We start from the raw sequence: 17,563 nt of genomic DNA on the forward strand, positions 1-17,563 counted from the left end.
ATGATAGATAGCTCCCAAGACCCTGGAACATGCTGTCCTGGGAGTGAGGACTCTCAGGGGAGACCTCCCAGGCCCTCAGAGCCTCTGTCTGGGCTGACCAGCAGTTTGTTGATACCCATATTTAATAGTTTCAGAGGGGCTTTTGCCTCAGGCAGTTCCATCCTTAATGGGACCTCCAGCCAACACGTGTGTCTTTTAATTCTCCATTTTGGCTTACACGGGATTTTCAGTGTTTCTGGGAAATATTTTGAAGGACAACTGAGTTACTTGAAAAGAAAGTCTCCTTTATTTTAAGGGAAGGAGACTGAAGTCCTCTTACTTCTGTCTCCTTTATTCTTAGCTATTGATGAATTCTTAACGACAGAAAGAAATGCATCAAAGGAAAAACTGGTGTGCAGGTCTTAGCAAAGCCTCTTCCTTCCTGCTGGGACAGCTCCCCTCCTGGAGTGGGACATAGCAGGTTGAGCTGGGAGGGGGTGGAGCTGAGACCACAGCCTGGGGGCGGAGCTAAGACAACAGCCTGGGGGGCTGGGGGTGGAGCTATGGTTAGAGAGATGCCTGTTGAAGAGGGCACTATACTCTTCCAAGTGAGCAGTACACACACACACACACACACACACACACACATATTCAGATGCTTTTATTGCATGAGATTTCTCTAGTATTTTTAGTTTCCATTAGCACTGTCTTATTAAAGAATTGTCAATTGTTGGGCAACTGAAGTGTTACAGAGTGAGTGAACGGAGAAAAATGTCAAGGCATGTATCTGAATTTGACTGGTATTCCTGGGATGTCAAGGCATGAATCTGGATTTGACTCATATTCCTAAGTTCTGATGCTAACACACCATGTATAATATCTAAGAACCTGGAACAACACCATCAGGCCTGAGTACTTTCATATCATAGGTAGATGTTAGTTGTAAAATTGACATTTATTCTCCTGCTGCAATGTAGTCTCTGAGATTTACTGCCTCTGTCTGCTAACCTAGGCCTAGTTCTGGAAGCTTCTAGCTTCTGTACAATCTAATGTAGCCCTAGAATGTTTTCAGCCTCTGAGACTTGCTTTTGAATAAACTCACCCTTTCTTGTTCTTTCTGAACTCTGGCTGGCTGGTTCAACTCAGCTGTTCTGGCTCAAACAGGTCTCCACACTGACGGATTCAATCTGGCTTCTCAGCCTCTCCTGAATTGCTCTGCTTGGCCTCATACTAACTTTGTCAATGTGTTCTAATCTTCTGGTTCCTTCTCATTCTCCGGCTTGTTCTGTGTTTACCTGTCAGTGTCTAGCTTGTTCTCTCTTCAACCTGTCTCTGTGAACCTGTCCTGGTAGAACTGCCTCCTGTCTCTCTGCACTGCCCCTTAGGTAGCTTCCCTTTCCTCTCTCTTCTCCTGAGAGTTGGGCATATGCTATTCTGTCAGGTCTTTTTCTAATTGGTCACTTTTTCTGTCACTTAATTACACATCACTTTTAAACATGGGTGTTTCCTTCTACAAACTAATTTTACCTTCATGGTTTTGGATTCAAGGTGTGTGCTAAGGGCATGTTCATATTCTATTTCAGCTAGAGGATTAGCTAGCTAGCACATTGTCCCTCCAGACTCTCCCCACAAACTAACCTTGGCCAGGGTAGCCTGAATTATCACCTTCTCTTCCTTCTCTTCCTGAGAGTACAAGTTCTTCTGCCTTCCTCTAAGCCAGGCCCCAAGCAAGCCTACCTTGTGGAGCATCAGCTCAGACCTGAGTGATGTGCTAAGGCTGAGCCACACCACAACTAGAAGCAGGTCTTTTTTCCTCCAGTAAATAGCACAATCTTGGTGTTTACAGAGTGATCAAATACTCTGTAACAATTAGTTGCAGTTTTTGTAGTAGCCTGTCCATTTAATCTGTAGAACCTTAATCCCTATGCAAAGTTCTTTTAATCGGCTTTCTGAGTCTTTCACACTTAGCTGGGAGAACATTTATCTTCATATTGTGACTTTAATTCTAAGCCATTTCTTTCTCATTTTCTCCTTTATTCTCAGATCCTCTACTCTCTGGTTTCCTTGACCTTGCTCATTACTGTTAAGAATTTGTGACCCAAGTGCTGCTCACGGAGCCCTGGGATGAATGGCCAGCCTATGGCCCATATGTGAGTTCACAGCTCATGTCACTCAGGTCTGAGCTGATACTCCGCAAGGTAGGCTTGCTTGGGGCCTGGCTTAGAGGAAGGCAGAAGAACTTGTACTCTCAGGAAGAGAAGGGAGAGAAGGTGATAATTCAGGCTACCCTGGCCAAGGTTGGTTTGTGGGGAGAGTCTGGAGGGACCACTGACATGCTGCTTAGACCAGCCAGTGCCACAAAAACCTTTAGACTCTGCCGTGCAGTGGTTCTGCAAAAAAAAAGTGGCATAGAGGTGGCACCTGCTCGTGTATGGGATGGGCTGTGAAGGGGAAATACTACAGGACCAGGGGGGCTTCAAGATTTGTTCATTGAACCATGCTTGTCCCATGCCTGATGACCAGTGGTGACCTGGCACCATGTCAGACACCATCACCTCTGTCACAATAGGTATTGTGGCAGATGCTTGTGATCTCTGAGCTGGGGTAGCAGAGACAGGTGAGTCCCCAGGGCTCTCTTGATAGCCACCCTAGACCAACCAGTCACATCCAGACCAATGAGAGAGACACTGCCTCTCAAAAACCAAACCAAACCAACCAACCAACCAACCACAGGCAGGAGAGATGGCTCAGAAGTTAAGAGCACTGACTGTTCTTCCAGAGGTCCTGAGTTCAATTCCTGAGTTCAATTCCCAGCAAACACATGGAGAATCACAACCATCTGTAATGGAATCTGATGCCCTCTTCTGGTGTGCCTGAAGGCAGCTACACACACACACACACACACACACACACACACACACATATTCTTTTAAAAATAACAAAGAAACAACAACAACAACAACAAAAAACCCCCAAGGTCAATGACACCCAAAGAATGGTGGTTGAGGTTGTCCTCTGGTATCCACACACATGAACACACATGGGTATGCATACCCTCCACATGCACATATACCCATACACACATGAACATGCACACTCAAGAATGAATGAACACATTTAAGTAAATAAATAAGCAAACTAAGTCTCCTTCAGAGTCTGACTGTCAGGGGCCAAGTCTGCTTTGCAGACAAATTCTGAATGCCCTGTTAAATTCTAGTGCCCTTAAATATCCCTCTGACCTTCTCTGTAAACCCAGTCTTCCTGGTGACACCTCTGCCCAGTTTGTTACCATTTCTCTCGTGTCGTGAATTGTCTGAAAATTGACTTGAGTTGGGCTCCTGCACTCTCGAGAGTGACCTCTTAGAGAAGTGGTATCTCTGTCAGGTTTCCCACAGAGGCACGGAAACCAGGAGAGCTATCCACGCCTTCTGACTGCACACATAGCATCCTGTAGCTAACTGACACATCTCTCATTCTCTGACCAGGATTCTCACATCGTTTCTGCTGAAGTTGGAGAAAAGTGTGAAGCCATAGGCGTGAGGCTCCTACACCTGGAAGACCAGCTTCTCGGGGCCATGTACAGTCACGACGAAGCTCTCTTTCATATCCTTTTCAGTATCTCAGGAATTGTTTTACAAAAGGAAGTCTAAAAGTGCTGTAGCGCCTTCCCATACCCCAGCAGATGGAGGAGACTGTTGATCTTATCTGTAGTCTGGCACATCTTGGGTCTGTTAGCCACAGAGTCTGAGACAGGCACACAGCAGGACCAAAGCAAAATGGAGGCTTTGGCAGGCATGAGGATGGGTTTATATGGCATAGAGGAACAACCAGAAAGAAACATAGCAATTTTACTGGCTCACCTTCTTAAGGACCTTTACAATATCAAGAGTTTCCAAAGCCTTCTTTGAAGTCCTTTTTCCTGCCTTCTGCAGGTCATAGATAGTGGGGTGTAAAAACTAACACCATTGTGGGTACCTTCTTTCTGATATCTAACACATACTCATGGTCAGGCTTCACAGAGTCCTCCTTGGTTCTGATAATCGTATTTTCTTGCACCGAACTCAGTATCTTATGCCACATGACAGACACCTACATCCAAGAGACATCTGGGCTCACTTGTGTGTGCAACAGGAAGCATGCATCCCTGGTGACATGTGCATACCCTTGTCACTGGGCAGCTCTTTGGAAGGGTGTGGATGAGTTCTGTTCTAGTTTTATTTCTAGTGGCTGTTGGTAAAACACCCTGACCAAAAGCAACTTAGGGGAGGGAAGGTTTGTCTGGTTCACACTTCCGGATTAAATTTCATCACTGGAGGGGAGGTCAAGGTAGGAATTCAAGTGGCTAGTCTAGTCAAGTCACCTCACGCCCACAGTCACGAGCCGAGAGAAGCAAGTATGCCCATGCTGCCTGCCTGCTTAATCAGCTAGCTTCCTCCTCTCTTGCACAGCTCAGGCTCTTAGCCTAGGGAAAGGTGCTGCCCACAGGCCAACCTGACGTAGACAATTGTTCAACTTCAGTGATTCTAGATCTGGGCAAGGTGTCAGCTAAAAAGTTAACCATCTCAGGAACACGAACGGGGAGGGGTGCTTACCTCCCCTGATTCCCCTCAGGGGTTCACTCACAAGTGGCTTGCTGTAGCTATGGTCATCTACTTGTCTATTACTCTCTGTTCAACAGCCTGGCTTTTTTTTTTTTTTTAATGTTTGCGGGAAATGTAGGCATTTTGGTCTTTGCTTCTCATTGCCTGACTTTTTAGAACATTGGGTCCTATTTTGCTTCCTCTCCATGCATATATATTTAAGTAGCTTTGAACAGTCAGAGATTGGTCTCATTCAGGAGAGTTCTGATGAGCGGCCGATAGTGGCGTCAGTGTATCTCGTGGTAACTTGACATCTTTCCCCTGCTTATGAACTTAGCAGGATGTTCCTTGATGTGCCTTGAACGACTTCTGCTGCCATTTCCATGGTTTGTTTGCTTGTTTTTAAATCCTGTTCTGCACAGTGCCCTGCCTCTTCTAAGTCCAGAATGTAACCTGCAATTGGTCCAGGAAGCAGGAGAAGGAGGTAGTGTGTTAGTAGATCACACAGACTTGAACTTTCTAAGGGACAGGCGTCTATGAAATAGGACAGTGATTATTGCCAGGTAATGACACAGAGCCAAACACTGTGGTGGGGAGGGGTGTCACAGGATTTTCCCTGTCCAATTACATTAAGTGCAGGGGAGGCCTGTGATTGGACAGGGAAAAGGGAGGCAGATCAAAGAGTTACAGAGACAGAGAGGTCTCAGGAGGAGAGAGGAGGAGAATGGAGGCTGACTTGGTGTTATCAAAAGGTTAGAATGTTTGGGTTAAAGCTTTATCATTATCAATTGGTTCTGAAATTATTTATTGCCATCTTGTAAATTGTACAATATTGATACATAAATCTCATTGGTTAGCTATAAGCTTAAGAGTCTTGATTTTACCGGTTACTGGGTATTGTATTATCAAATTGTGAGGATGGCAGATCTCTTTGGTTATTGGAATGTGGGACAAAGCAGGTGGGACCCAGCTGGGACATAGTGTTGTGGCCCACCAGTGCTGGTACTAGAGTGGGAACGTGGCCCGATGGGATCAGAGAGTTGGCAGGTTGAGAGAAGCAGGAGCGTGGAGAGTTGGCAGGTTCATTATTTAAATATTTCCCATAACAGTGGGGTTTGTCCTAGGTCTGCTGGGGTGGGGAGGTTTTGGGACAGCTGAGTGGGGTGTAGCTCATGATCCAGATCATGGTGAGAGGGCATGACACCTGATGATGCCACCCAGGGAGATGGGAATTTGTGGTGTGGCTTCTAGCATCTTTAGTGGCTCAAGAAGTAGAGATCTCATGCCAAAGGTAGGGGATGTTAGACCAGGATTAGGGCCCTTGGGACCTGTCTTAGTTAGGATTTTACTGCTGTGAACACACACCATGACCAAGGCGATGTTTACAAGAACATTTAATTGGGGCTGGCTTATGGGTTCAGAGGTTCAGTCCAGTATCATCAAGGAAGGAACATGGCAGCATCCAGGCAGGCATGGTGCAGGAGGAGCTGAGAGTTCTACATCTTCATTCGCTGGCCTCTAAGAGAAGACTGACTGACTTCTAGGCAGCTAGGAAGTGGGTCTTAAAGCCACACCCACAGTGCCACACCTACTGCAAGGCCATACCTACTCCAAGGCCACACCCACTCCAAGGCCACACCTCCTAGAAGTGCCACTCCCTGGGCCCAGCATATACAAACCATCACAGGGTCCATCTTTGATGACCCACTTACACCAGTCAGGAGCTGCCTCTTAAAGGTTTCACGATTCTGCCAAACAGCACTACCACCGCGAACAACTGTTCAAGCATTTGACCCTGTCCAGGACATTCCATACCATGCCACTAAGAGCAGAAAGTGCTGGGTTGGGTACTGAGTCAGCCCCTCCTTAGATAACATCTACACCACAAACACACATTTATCCCAGCTTTCCTCTGAAATCCAGCCCATGTTCGGTGTCACTGAACGAGAATAATACACAGAGTGTGTCTTTAATCTGAAGTAGCACTTGGATTCCCGTATTACAATGGGCCCAAGACAGGAAGCCGTGTTCACAATGCTCCGTGGGGTTCCACAACAAATAAAAGCTGTTGTTTCAAATTAGAATTTATCAAGGCGTCCAAAGAGGCTGCAGGAATCCCCCAGCCAAGCTCTGGCTGGTGTGTGTTTTCGTTTGTGATCAAAGGCACAATGCTGAGCGCAGCTGAAAGAAAAAGCTCAGCTCGCAACTAATAGCACAGAAGAGCAGCGCAGTGAGGGTGGCGTCTCACTTGATTCTGTTAAGCGGGCTGCCAGGACCCACTGCGCATGCGTAGCAGACGATTGCTGTTTAATCCAAGTCCACACTGGAATGTGCTGACGTAAACCCACGGGGGACACCTTTCTGGAGGACTTGAGTCCCGGATGCTGTGGCTGCCCATTCTTCCTGGGGTAGGGCCCCCTTATCGTAAGCCACACGCCTGCAGGAGCAAAGCAGGTGGTGTACCAGCGAGCCATACACAGAGGGGCGGGCTGGGGACAATACTGCCGGGGCTTCTAAACCTTCTGAACAGTTTTTGCACAGTCTGTCGGTGTCAGAGCCACGGCAGCCTGCTGGGTGGTAGAGGAAGGCTGGGCTGGCAGATCTGGGGATGGAGGAAAACAGGCTGCCTCTTTGTCCTCCTGGCAGGCTTCCCGAGTTACAGGCATTGTGAACAACTCAAACCATCAGCCAGAGGTGACCGCTTGCTTGGTTAACTGGGAGAGCAGGCGGTGGGGAGGGGAGCGTGGGGCCTCTGGGGAGAGGACGGGGCTGTGACTTCACTCTAGGCATGCTGGGGATCCATTAGCAGTGGTCTGAACTTGAGGGATGATTTCACAGGTTCTGGATTCTAATTAGCAGCTCCATTCCAAAATCCCCCTTTGAGTCTGTGTAACCGTTCCTCCAGTCCGGAATGCCTCCATTGGAAAGCTTTTAGGCTTTGGTGAATTGTTAAGCAGGACTTGTTTTTCCCCTCCTTTTTTTTTTTTTTTTCCCTCCTTTGACTTCCATAGCTCACTATAGGAGGAAAGGATCATATCCTGGCATCTCCCAAAGCCCCGGGCAGCTCTGCCAGCCTCTGCTGAGTCATAGATGAGCAAGGACCAGGCTGATTCTATTTACGTGGTATTTGCATCCCTGTCCAGAAGCCTCTTGGGAGCCTATTCTCTCTGCTCATTGGGAATGCATGGTGCCCAGTTGATTCGTCTTGCTAGTCTTGATGGCATGCAGAGACTAAATGTATCCAGGCTCATGAATAAACTCCACAGCCCCAAAGGGCTCCTGTCTGATTCCACTTTCCAGTGTGTAGCCCGAAGAGGCCAAGGTAACAGAGCTGAGGGGCGATTGCCCTGTCTCCTTGGAAATGATCGTTTGCTTCTAAAACCAAAAAGCAGGAAGGATGGACATCTGTGGAGACCTTCAGTAATTTATAGTGGGAGAGTGCAGATCTGGGCAGGCTGCTCTCTGAGGCACCACTGTGCTCAGCTGATGGAGGGTAGCAGCCTTGTGCTTCCTTCTCCTTTCTGCCAAGGTCTGGGTACAAAAAGTTGGAGCAGACAATGTGTGCAGAGCAAGATGACTCTGCTGCCCATGGGACACAGTGTGAACTTAGCACGAGGCTGGTGACACGGTCTCTCTGTGCCACCAGTGGAAAGGGGCTGGGTCAGGTGTCTGTAGGTCCTTGGTGTCTTACTCAAAGCATCAAAATTAGTAGATACAGATTTGCACAAGTAGCAAGAGTGCTTTTTTCACCAAAAGGCCAGAAAATGTGTGTTCAAGAATGAGAGTGGACATCATGAATGTAGGTACTCAAAGGCCCTGAGGGCTCCTTTCATGGAGATAGAGAGTGGGAATTCAGTTTCTAAGGATGTCGTTTGTGTGGTTCTCTATTTTAACTGACATAGTTTAAGTTATATATTCTTCTCTCTCGTCTCTTCTCATAACACATCTGATGTCAAACATATGCCAGATTACATATAGGCCTGCAATGGAAAATAGGGGATTCTCCCCGAAGGTGCACTTTGAGGACACAGTTTGCTTTATTGTACATGCATCTAAAACCAGTCTAGCCCCTCCTACTGGGATAGTTGTTAAGGAGATGAGAAACTGATTTCATTGTTCAGAGAGGCTGGTGCCTGCAGCTCCAGGCAGGTGGGGGTTCTAGATTGGCAATAGATTATCCAGTGCATTATTCACAGGGATGGATGCGTGTATCACTTGCAGGCGAGAGTCCTAGGCTGCTGACAGCATTGCTAGAAGAGAGCTATATGCACAGCCCAAGCCAAGCGGAGTCCTCGGTTGTTAACTGATTCCCTATGCTTGCCTACTTTCTGGGTGTGTGTGGATAGGGCTTTTCTCCTGACTGCCCTCCCCCCTACACAGGTCAGTTTTCTGCTGGAGTCCACATTGACTGCAGAGGGTCATGCATTGCCTTTAATCCCAACAACCTGGGAGAGTTAGACAGGAGGTTTTCAGGTTCAAGGCTAGCCTTAGCAGCTTTCTGAGATTCTTTCTCATAACAAAATATAAAAAGAGAGTTGGGACTCTTGATTCCCAGAGGGGAGGGGAGGGGATGTGGTGGGAAGGGCCATGTGTGGCAGAGACGAGGAGATGGGGGGCTTCGATCAGGATATAAAGGGGATAAATAAATAAATTAATTAGTTAATGGGAAAAATACAACAAAAGAGCTGAAGTTGTGACTCAGTGGTCAAATGCTTGCTTAGAATGCAAAGCCATGGGTTCAATTCCTAGCAACCCCCCCCCCACCAAAAAAAAAAAAAAAAACCCAGCAGTATAAAGTAGACCAATTCAGGTAACTGTGTGCATGTGTACATCTTTGTGTGTGCACATGGAAGTCAGAGGTTGGTATCAGATGTCTTCAACTGCTCTGAACTTTATTTTTTAGGACAAAGTCTCTCACTGATCCTGGGGACTGCCACTTCAGCTACCCTGGCTGGCTAATGAGTCTCAGGAATCCCCCTGTCTCTACCTCCTCAGCACTGTGGCCACATATGCCACCCTGCCTGGCTTTTTGCCTAGGCGGTGGAATGGAGGTCTTCCTGCTTGCACATCCAGTGTTTACCAACTGAGATATCTCCCCAGCCCTGAAGACCCTTTGTACTTTCACTAAACTGCATCATCAGTGAGACAATGTTACAGAATTTTTTTTTTCAAATGCATGATTTGCTGTGGCTCTAGCCCTGAACTCTGAACAGCAACATCAGTGGGACAATGTTACAGAATTTTTTTTTTTTCAAATGCATGGTTTGGTGTGGCCCCAAGTGCATGGCTCTTGCCTTGGCCTCTGAACAGTGACTCAGCCCATTTCCCATTACGTTTCATAGATTCTCCTTTACTGCGTTTAAAGTTGAATCTGCATGCTCAGCTTAGTACAACCCTGCAGTGCCCACACGAGCTACATGGCAAGAGACAGTCTCCAAACAAAACGGCCTTTGAGTCCTCTATCCCTTCCCTTTACGCCTCCCCCCAACCCCACCATTCTGGAGGCTTCTCTCAGCACCTGGCAGCCTGCTTTCTCATTTCTTTGCTCAGATCAGTTATCTGGGAGCTATTCTCAGCACCTTTCCCCATTAGAGTCCTCTGTCTTTCTCACCCTCAAAGTTCCTCATTAGTCTCTCTGCCCCTTTAATGATCCTCTGCGGGACAGCCAGAGCACTCAGCTAGGCCTCTGGTCTGCCATCTCTCTGGAACTCTCAGCATGGCCAGCAAGCCATCCACATGACTTTATGTTGGCTCTCTGCCCTCCTCTAGGTGTTTAGACCCCACCAAGAGCCAATTCTGGGCTGCTGGAGGCTAAGGGGGACACCTGATACCCAGTAGAGGGTAAGCAACAGCCAATCTTTTAAATGAGAAAAGAAAAGAGAGAATTCCTGTCTGCGTGCTCCTTTCTCCCAAGTGTAGAGTGAGACACAGTTGTGAGGTTTTCTCTGTCATGCAGGTGGATTTAAATGTGACATGCATGCATGGGCATCTGAAAGGCATGAGAGACCTAATCGTCTACCTTCCAGGGTGGCTGTCCGCCTGAAATTGTTTTCTAGTCCTACATGGCTTATTTCTGGAGTATTTCTTCCCAAACTATTTCATTGAACTGCCTGGCCCCCAGTTCCATGTTTTATTCTGGATTCTTCCATTTCAGTACACATCACCCATTTACACAACACACACACACACACACAAGGGTGTGAACGTTTGTAAAGATAGCCATGATGTTTTAAAGGTTTGTTTTTTGTTGGTGGTGGTGGTGGTGTTGGTGGTGGTAGTGGTGTGTGTGTGTGTGTGTGTGTGTGTGTGTGTGTGTTTGTGTGCACATGAGTGCATGTACCTGTAGAGGTCAGAAAGGGTGTCACATCCCTGGACCTGGATTTGCATGTGGCTCCAGGATGTGTATGTGCTGGGAACTACACTGCAAGATCTCTCTGCAAATTCTCTCTTGAATTGCAAATGCTCTCAGCTGCTGGGCCGTCTCTCGAGCCCCTATGAATGTGATTTTAATTGTATTAGTGATTCTTATGCCAAAGGCTTTGTAAATGATGTTTTCAGCCATTGTGCTGGGAAATAAGCCATAAACCTCATGGTGCCTTACAAAAGGCACGCTCTCTGTCTCTCTGTCTCTCTCTCTCTCTCTCACACACACATACACACACACACAAATGCACACACATACATGCTCACATGCACACACTCACACACACACAAGCAACCTTAGGCCCTGCCTCTGTGACTAAGCTGTGAGAGTCTGTCTCTTACAGATGGGACAATTAAGTACACATGATGTAATTTTCCCAACTTCCCAGGGGACTTGCATTCTCAGATCCCATCTCACTGACTCTTTGGTGCAATAATGGAAATTATTATGTGTGAAGCTGATGTGTTAATTTAATTTTATAACTTAGTCTTTTCCTCTGGTGACTTTTCTCTGTCTTTAGCCTTTTTTTATTATTATTATTATTTTTTAGTTTGCTCTGTGGTCCCAGACATTTCCGAGTGTCACTTTTTGGCTTCATGACACATTCCCTGTAAGACCCTGTCATCACTTGGCAGAGTCTAAAGTGCTGTGCAAGTCCAGGCCAGTGTCAAAGGTAATCAGAGCCCAGGACATTGTCAGGACCACTGTGTACTCCACTTGCTCCTCACAAAGACCAGGCCTGTGACAAATTGCAGCTTGGTGTTCAGCCTGCAACATGATTTTGGCTTTCGTGAAGTCACATGGCTCCCCCCCGAGATCAGTAGATCTTTCCAGAGGTCTGGAGAAAAAACCCAAAACCACAAAAACTTTCTACAACAAAATCCAAAGGCTCTTCACTAGAGCCCTTCCTCTCTTGCTCTACGCATACTGCCCTTGTTCCCCTCAGGTTCAAAGGGTGCAAAGATGGTGGCCATCTTCGGAGTGCATGTACATGACGCACAAGTGAAATTGGCTGAATCCTCCAGCAGATAAAAGTACCCGAACTTTCCAGGGTGGATGGGTGTGTCTGTTTAGGAAAGGCTCCGTTGCAGGATTCCCGAGATCCCTGGGAGTTCTTTATTCTAAAAAGAGTAGGAGGATTTTCATTAATCAGACCCCACAGGTGTGGCTTTCTTTAGACCCTGTGCTGACATGGAATGTGAGGAGAACAGCACTGTAGTGCAGGTGACCTGTGGCCTGCTTGGTCTTTGCCCTCTCCCCAAACTCAGCTTCCTCCGTGTCTGACCCCATGGCGGCTTGACCTCACCTGAAGACTTAAACATAGTTAGGATCTACCAACTTGTTTCTACTTTCCCGTTCTCTCTACTGGATGAGGCAGCATTTTTTGCTGTCTCGGCCCAACTCTTATGTTTGTACAGTGGCCCAAAAGGAAGAGACAGGGGGTCTGCTTATATGGGAACAAAAAGACTACTGTTGGTCAAGTGTTTTGCTTGAATGTCTAGAGAAGTGACTCCTTGGGAGCTTTTATCTGTCCTGTGTTATTTATTACTTGCCGAGTTCTTGGTGGCTGTTTTCTTTCCAGAGGAAACCACTTTACAGATTAGGAAGTTAGTAGCCCAGGTATGCAAGAAGAAACAAATCTAGCAACCCAGACGGGGAAGAGCTTTTTATTCTACAGTAGACAAATGGCCACAGCTGGAACCCAGGGCGGAGTGGAATCCAAAGTTACCCATGCAGAAGAAACAGAGCTTTAAAGGGCTTTGTACTAGGGACTGGAGTGACCCTTGTGAGCAGGGACCACGGTCCCTGACACTGAGCTGGCTGGATCATAATGTCAAGAGTACACACAGTTGCTGTTGAGGGTCCCTCTCACGGTGGTCCCAGATGTTAGGTTTTGTGAGGAGACTCTTATCTCAAGCATCTTCCCTTTCCAATCAGAGCCCTTGGATGTGACAGTCGCCCGCCCAGTATGGGGACTGAGGAGCTCTGTGGCCACACTGTCACACCTCACCGAGAGTCAGTGAGATGGGTTGAACATCTATTTCGGTTTGGCGGCTGAGTCTTTCTTCAAAGTTTTAAAACCAAAATTTGAAAATTAATAACCTTGGACCCGGCAGAAGTCATGGTGGTTTTTTTTTTTAATTTCAAAAAAAGGAAATATAAAATTTACATCAATATTTAGTGGCTAGAGTTTGGAAGAGTATGGAGCTACGATTCAAGGTCAGTGTCCACCTGTTCTCCAAGGCCGGCTTGCTCTCTCACAGGCCCAGTGGGGGCTGCAGGAAGCTGGGCCCCCTCCTTGCGTGCTCCTTAACAATGTCTACAGTCTCTCCAGGGGGAGCTCCAGACTGTGAAGGAAACACTGCAGGCCATGATCCTGCAGCTCCAGCCAACAAAGGAGGCAGGAGGAGAGGCCTCAGCTTCCTATCCGACAGCTGGTGCTCAGGAAACGGAGGCCTGAGGTGTGAGTGTGGAGGGGGGCGGGGGAGGGGAGCCACATGGCATCAGGGTGGAGTGGGGGCTGGGACGGAGGTAGACCACATGTTGTGGGTGTAGAGCTGGGGAGATGGAGATGGACCACCACATCAGCAGTATTACTCCGGCACAACCACTCCCCTGCATCCACAAACGTGCCTGGACCCATTCTATAATACAGAGCCTTGCTGTGCTCCAGTGGGAAGGTACCCCATGCTTTATCACATATAGAAAGTGACTCTATACTTATGTTCCATTGCCACCAGAGGTCCCTGTCCCATGTCATGATGGGAGCGTCTAGCACAGGAACTGGCTGTCATTCCATCTTGGACCCCACTAGACAAACTCTCCCAGCTGGGTGAACTCTCCCTGGGGGTTGTCTCTTTTCTTACTACTCTTTTTTCTTCTTCTTCTTCTTCTTCTTTCTTTCTCCTTCAGCCTGCTTTTTCTCCATTCAAAACCAAACATGAAATGGCCACTATACCTGCCGGGGTCTTTCTACAGACACTCCAACGCCAGGAGCCCACAAACCTCAGAGTCTGTGCAGGTCCTTAGTTCCCCAGACCAATTCCTCTGGGGTCTCTGCTCAGTCTCAGGAGATGTCTACAGGGTGCCTCAGCAAGGTGCAGCCTTTATGTTCCAAGGCAATGGCTGCAGCACAGAACCACCACTGCCTCTGCTGCAGCCACCAGCACCACCAGCACCACCAGCAGTGCTTGCTGCTGCATCAAGTCATTCTGAGATTCCGGCCAATGAGGTGAGAGGCGAGAATGTGAGGAGAGGCGTGGGTGCAGGAAGAGACAATGGACACGTTGAGCCTCTCCAGGGAATTACGACCGACCGTCATGGAGCCTGAAGAGCAGTGTCTATTCACTGAGGCAATGTGGACTCAGACAGGCAGCTCACTGCTCCATAATGGTGAGCAGTAAGTTCCTGTGGATTGCTCCCTGGGTTCAGCGGAGGCTCCTCCTGGGGCAGCTGCAGGCAGGTTGTTCAAACAGGCTGAAGAGACGAACTAAGAAAGTATGTCAGGTAGTTTTCTGTTGCTGTGAAAAACTACCTGGCAAAAGCAACTTGGTAGGAAGTATGGAAGGGAGGGAGGGAGGGTAGAATGTGGGTATGTGGGTTTATTTGGGCTCCTGGTTTGAGGCTACAGTCTATCACAAAAGGGAATGCATGGTGGCAGGACCGTGAGGCAGTTGTTCACACTGTGTACAGGAAGCAGAGAGATCAACGCTACTTCAATCTTTTCCCCCTTTCCATTCAGTACAAAGCCTCAGCCCATGTGATGCCACCGCCCGCATTTGCAGTGGGTTTCCCTCAGTCAAGTGTCTTCAGGAACACCCTTATGGACAATACTTGAAGTTTTGCCTTTTAGGTGACTCTGAGCCCAGTCAAGTTGATAATGACAATGAATTACCACAAGAAGGTACCTCAGAGATGTAAATCTGTATGATGAGACCCTGATATCATAACTCCTACTTGGGAGTCAGCTCAGCTAGCCACCCTGTAAGAGGGTCTACCAGCTTCCATCAAGCCCCAACATCCCCAAGCCTGATGGACTTCTTCATGGGAAGCTTCTAATTCCCTCAGGCTTGGGGGACATTATGCTGTCCCCTCTGGGATTGCTCCAGTGCACCTGTATCTTAGAGACCAAACCCAACATTCCCCCATTGAGCTCAGCATAGTCTGATGAGTCTGCCCGGGAAGACCTCTTGAAGATGCTCTGCTTGCCTTTGTAGATATGGGAATGATACACTCTTACCTCCCTCTGGGCCCGTGGATCCAGCTTTTAACCCTTCCTAATCACCCTTCTGTCTCTGGAAGGTACCTAGGGATTCTCTAAGTGAGGACCACTTCGTTGAAGAGCCTGCTCACTGACTTCCTGAGGCATTACCTGAACCATTTTGAGGTCACATTTTATATATTTGAATAAGAAGTATGTTTAGTTTGTTTCCAGACTTGATGTTTTGATAATGAAACAAATCCCTGAACCATGTATAATCGTGCCTCCAAAAGTCTGGTGAAGCAGTCACATGGCACCTGGAGCCCCCAAATCCTTGGTGTGATTTTAATGAAGCACCCCCTGTTGCCAAGAATCTTCCTAACCGCGACAGCTCCAAAGGAAGCCTTCCATGGGCTTCGTAACCTGACTGTCACTGCCAGCATGGGTGTTTGATGTTATTCTGATACCACTGTAGCTCTTGGTGAGGTCATGAAGCATTCAAAAGCTTAAGGAGATGAACAGTCCCTAGTCCCTAGGTATCTCAGGAGGAGGGACAGCTGAGAGTGCCCAGTGTCTGGTTGGTTGAATGGCACTTCAGTCATGAGTTGTCCCACATCTCCTGTCATTCTCTGGTCTTGGAGTGCCATCCAGGTTCAGTGTTGAAGGCTGGTGTCTCCTGGGACTGCACAACTGTCTCATGACAACCTTCCTCTTATTAGCCACTTGGGCCCTAGGAGATCCAGGACTTGTGGATTCCCAACTATAGGACAGGACAGGTTTTTACAGGGTCACATAAAAATATCCCAGGGATGTCAGGGCCTGAGTTTAGACTGGTTTTTTTGTTTGTTTGTTTTGGTTTGGTTTGGTTTTTTGAGACAGGGTTTCTCTGAGTAGCCCTGGCTGTCCTGGAACTCACTCTGTAGACCAGGCTGGCCTAGAACTCAGAAATCTGCCTGCCTCTGCCTGTTATGAGAGGACCAAGCAAAGGTATGTGTTGAAAGGGGACACAATGTCAGTCTTGTTTATGACAACAGCACACATGTGTATCTTATATATATGCTCTATTATCCGTATCCATTCATGTGTTGAAGGGCTGATTCCATAATCCGTCCATCACTGTGAGATTCTGCAAGGGTGGCAGAGTAGGGGGCGCCAGCTTGAACCTTACCTCATTATCACCAGGTCTAGCTCCTGAAACTTTACAGCATTGATCAATCCCTGAATCAGGTTAATATGTCACAATTGATTCTAGTCCTGCTTGGCGATGAGGCTGCCTCCCACCCCATGAACACTTGTGGATTGGCACCACCCTGAGCCCTTCACAGCCAGTCCTGCAATCACAGATCTGCCTGAGAAGAGTACTCCACACAGAGGAGAGTGCTACACACAGAGGAGAGTGCTACACACAGAGGAGAGTGATCCAGAGGGGAGAGTGCTCCACACAGAGGAGAGTGATCCACAGAGAGGAGAGTGCTCTACACAGAGGAGAGTGCTCCACACAGAGGAGAGTGTTCACGGGCCTCAGAATGGCCAAGTCCTCTTCCTAAGGCTCAGAGTTGGTTCAAAGGGGGGTCATGGGGAATCCTGACCCCCATGGGCAGCTGTTCCTAATCAATGTCCTTTCCAAAGTGCCTTTGATGTCCTCTTTGCATTTTGAGCTGTGAAACTCATTCACCAGCTAAAACCCATGACTGCCCTGTGAATTCTGCCTGAGAGCAGCGAGTCACTGATCTCTGGGTCCCCTCACCCTAGCAAACCGTACTGTGTAGCCTGGGCTCTGGTTGGTTTTAGAAACCCTAAACCTCCATCTACTGTCCTGGCCCAGCCTTTCCCAGTCACCCCAAAGATCATTCCAGGGGTGCCATACAGCCTCATACTGGGTGGGTTCTCTGGAAACTTTCTATGTGACTGGTATTTCTCAGAACATGTTTATTTACTATGGGCAATATGAACGACATACACACACACACATGTTCATGTGCTATGGTTGACAGCAACCCTATACATGCTGATCAGCACCCTCATGTGTACATAACTGACCTTTAATTTTAATAGCACCATTTTATTTGATCTTTGATTTTGTAATGTAAGCTATTGCTTTATTAAGTGTCCTGATCTGTGTGAAATAAAAACTGATACCCAAGCCATGATGTCCCCTGGTGTCATTCGATATTCTGGAGCTTGGGTGACAGAGGGGTCAGATTGGTCCATCTCTTCAGTCTGTGACAAGGCTATTAAATACTTGTATGTTTGCTTAGACAAACCCAAGTACTTGCAATAAAGTTACATTGTAAAAATCACATCCATGTTTATATATTTACTTGCTAACAAGTCAGAAAAACCTGTCCCTAAGACATGGAGAGAGAGATACCCACAGAC

The 17,563-nt window shown here is 47.5% G+C and overlaps 1 protein-coding gene across 1 annotated transcript in view; it reads left to right on the forward strand.

Moving 5' to 3' along the window:
• Positions 1-14,532, forward strand: part of Disc1 (DISC1 scaffold protein) — a 211,809-nt gene extending 197,277 nt beyond the window's left edge. Inside the window, exons 12-14 of the mRNA XM_021170050.2 lie at positions 3,465-3,582; positions 13,308-13,447; positions 13,897-14,532. Of these exons, the coding sequence (XP_021025709.1) occupies positions 3,465-3,582; positions 13,308-13,444 (255 nt within the window). The 3' untranslated portion in view covers positions 13,445-13,447; positions 13,897-14,532. The remainder of the gene's footprint in view (positions 1-3,464; positions 3,583-13,307; positions 13,448-13,896) is intronic.
• Positions 14,533-17,563: the final 3,031 nt, after the last annotated feature.

The sequence above is a fragment of the Mus caroli genome, chromosome 8 (assembly GCF_900094665.2).
Source record: "Mus caroli chromosome 8, CAROLI_EIJ_v1.1, whole genome shotgun sequence".
NCBI lineage: Eukaryota > Metazoa > Chordata > Mammalia > Rodentia > Muridae > Mus > Mus caroli.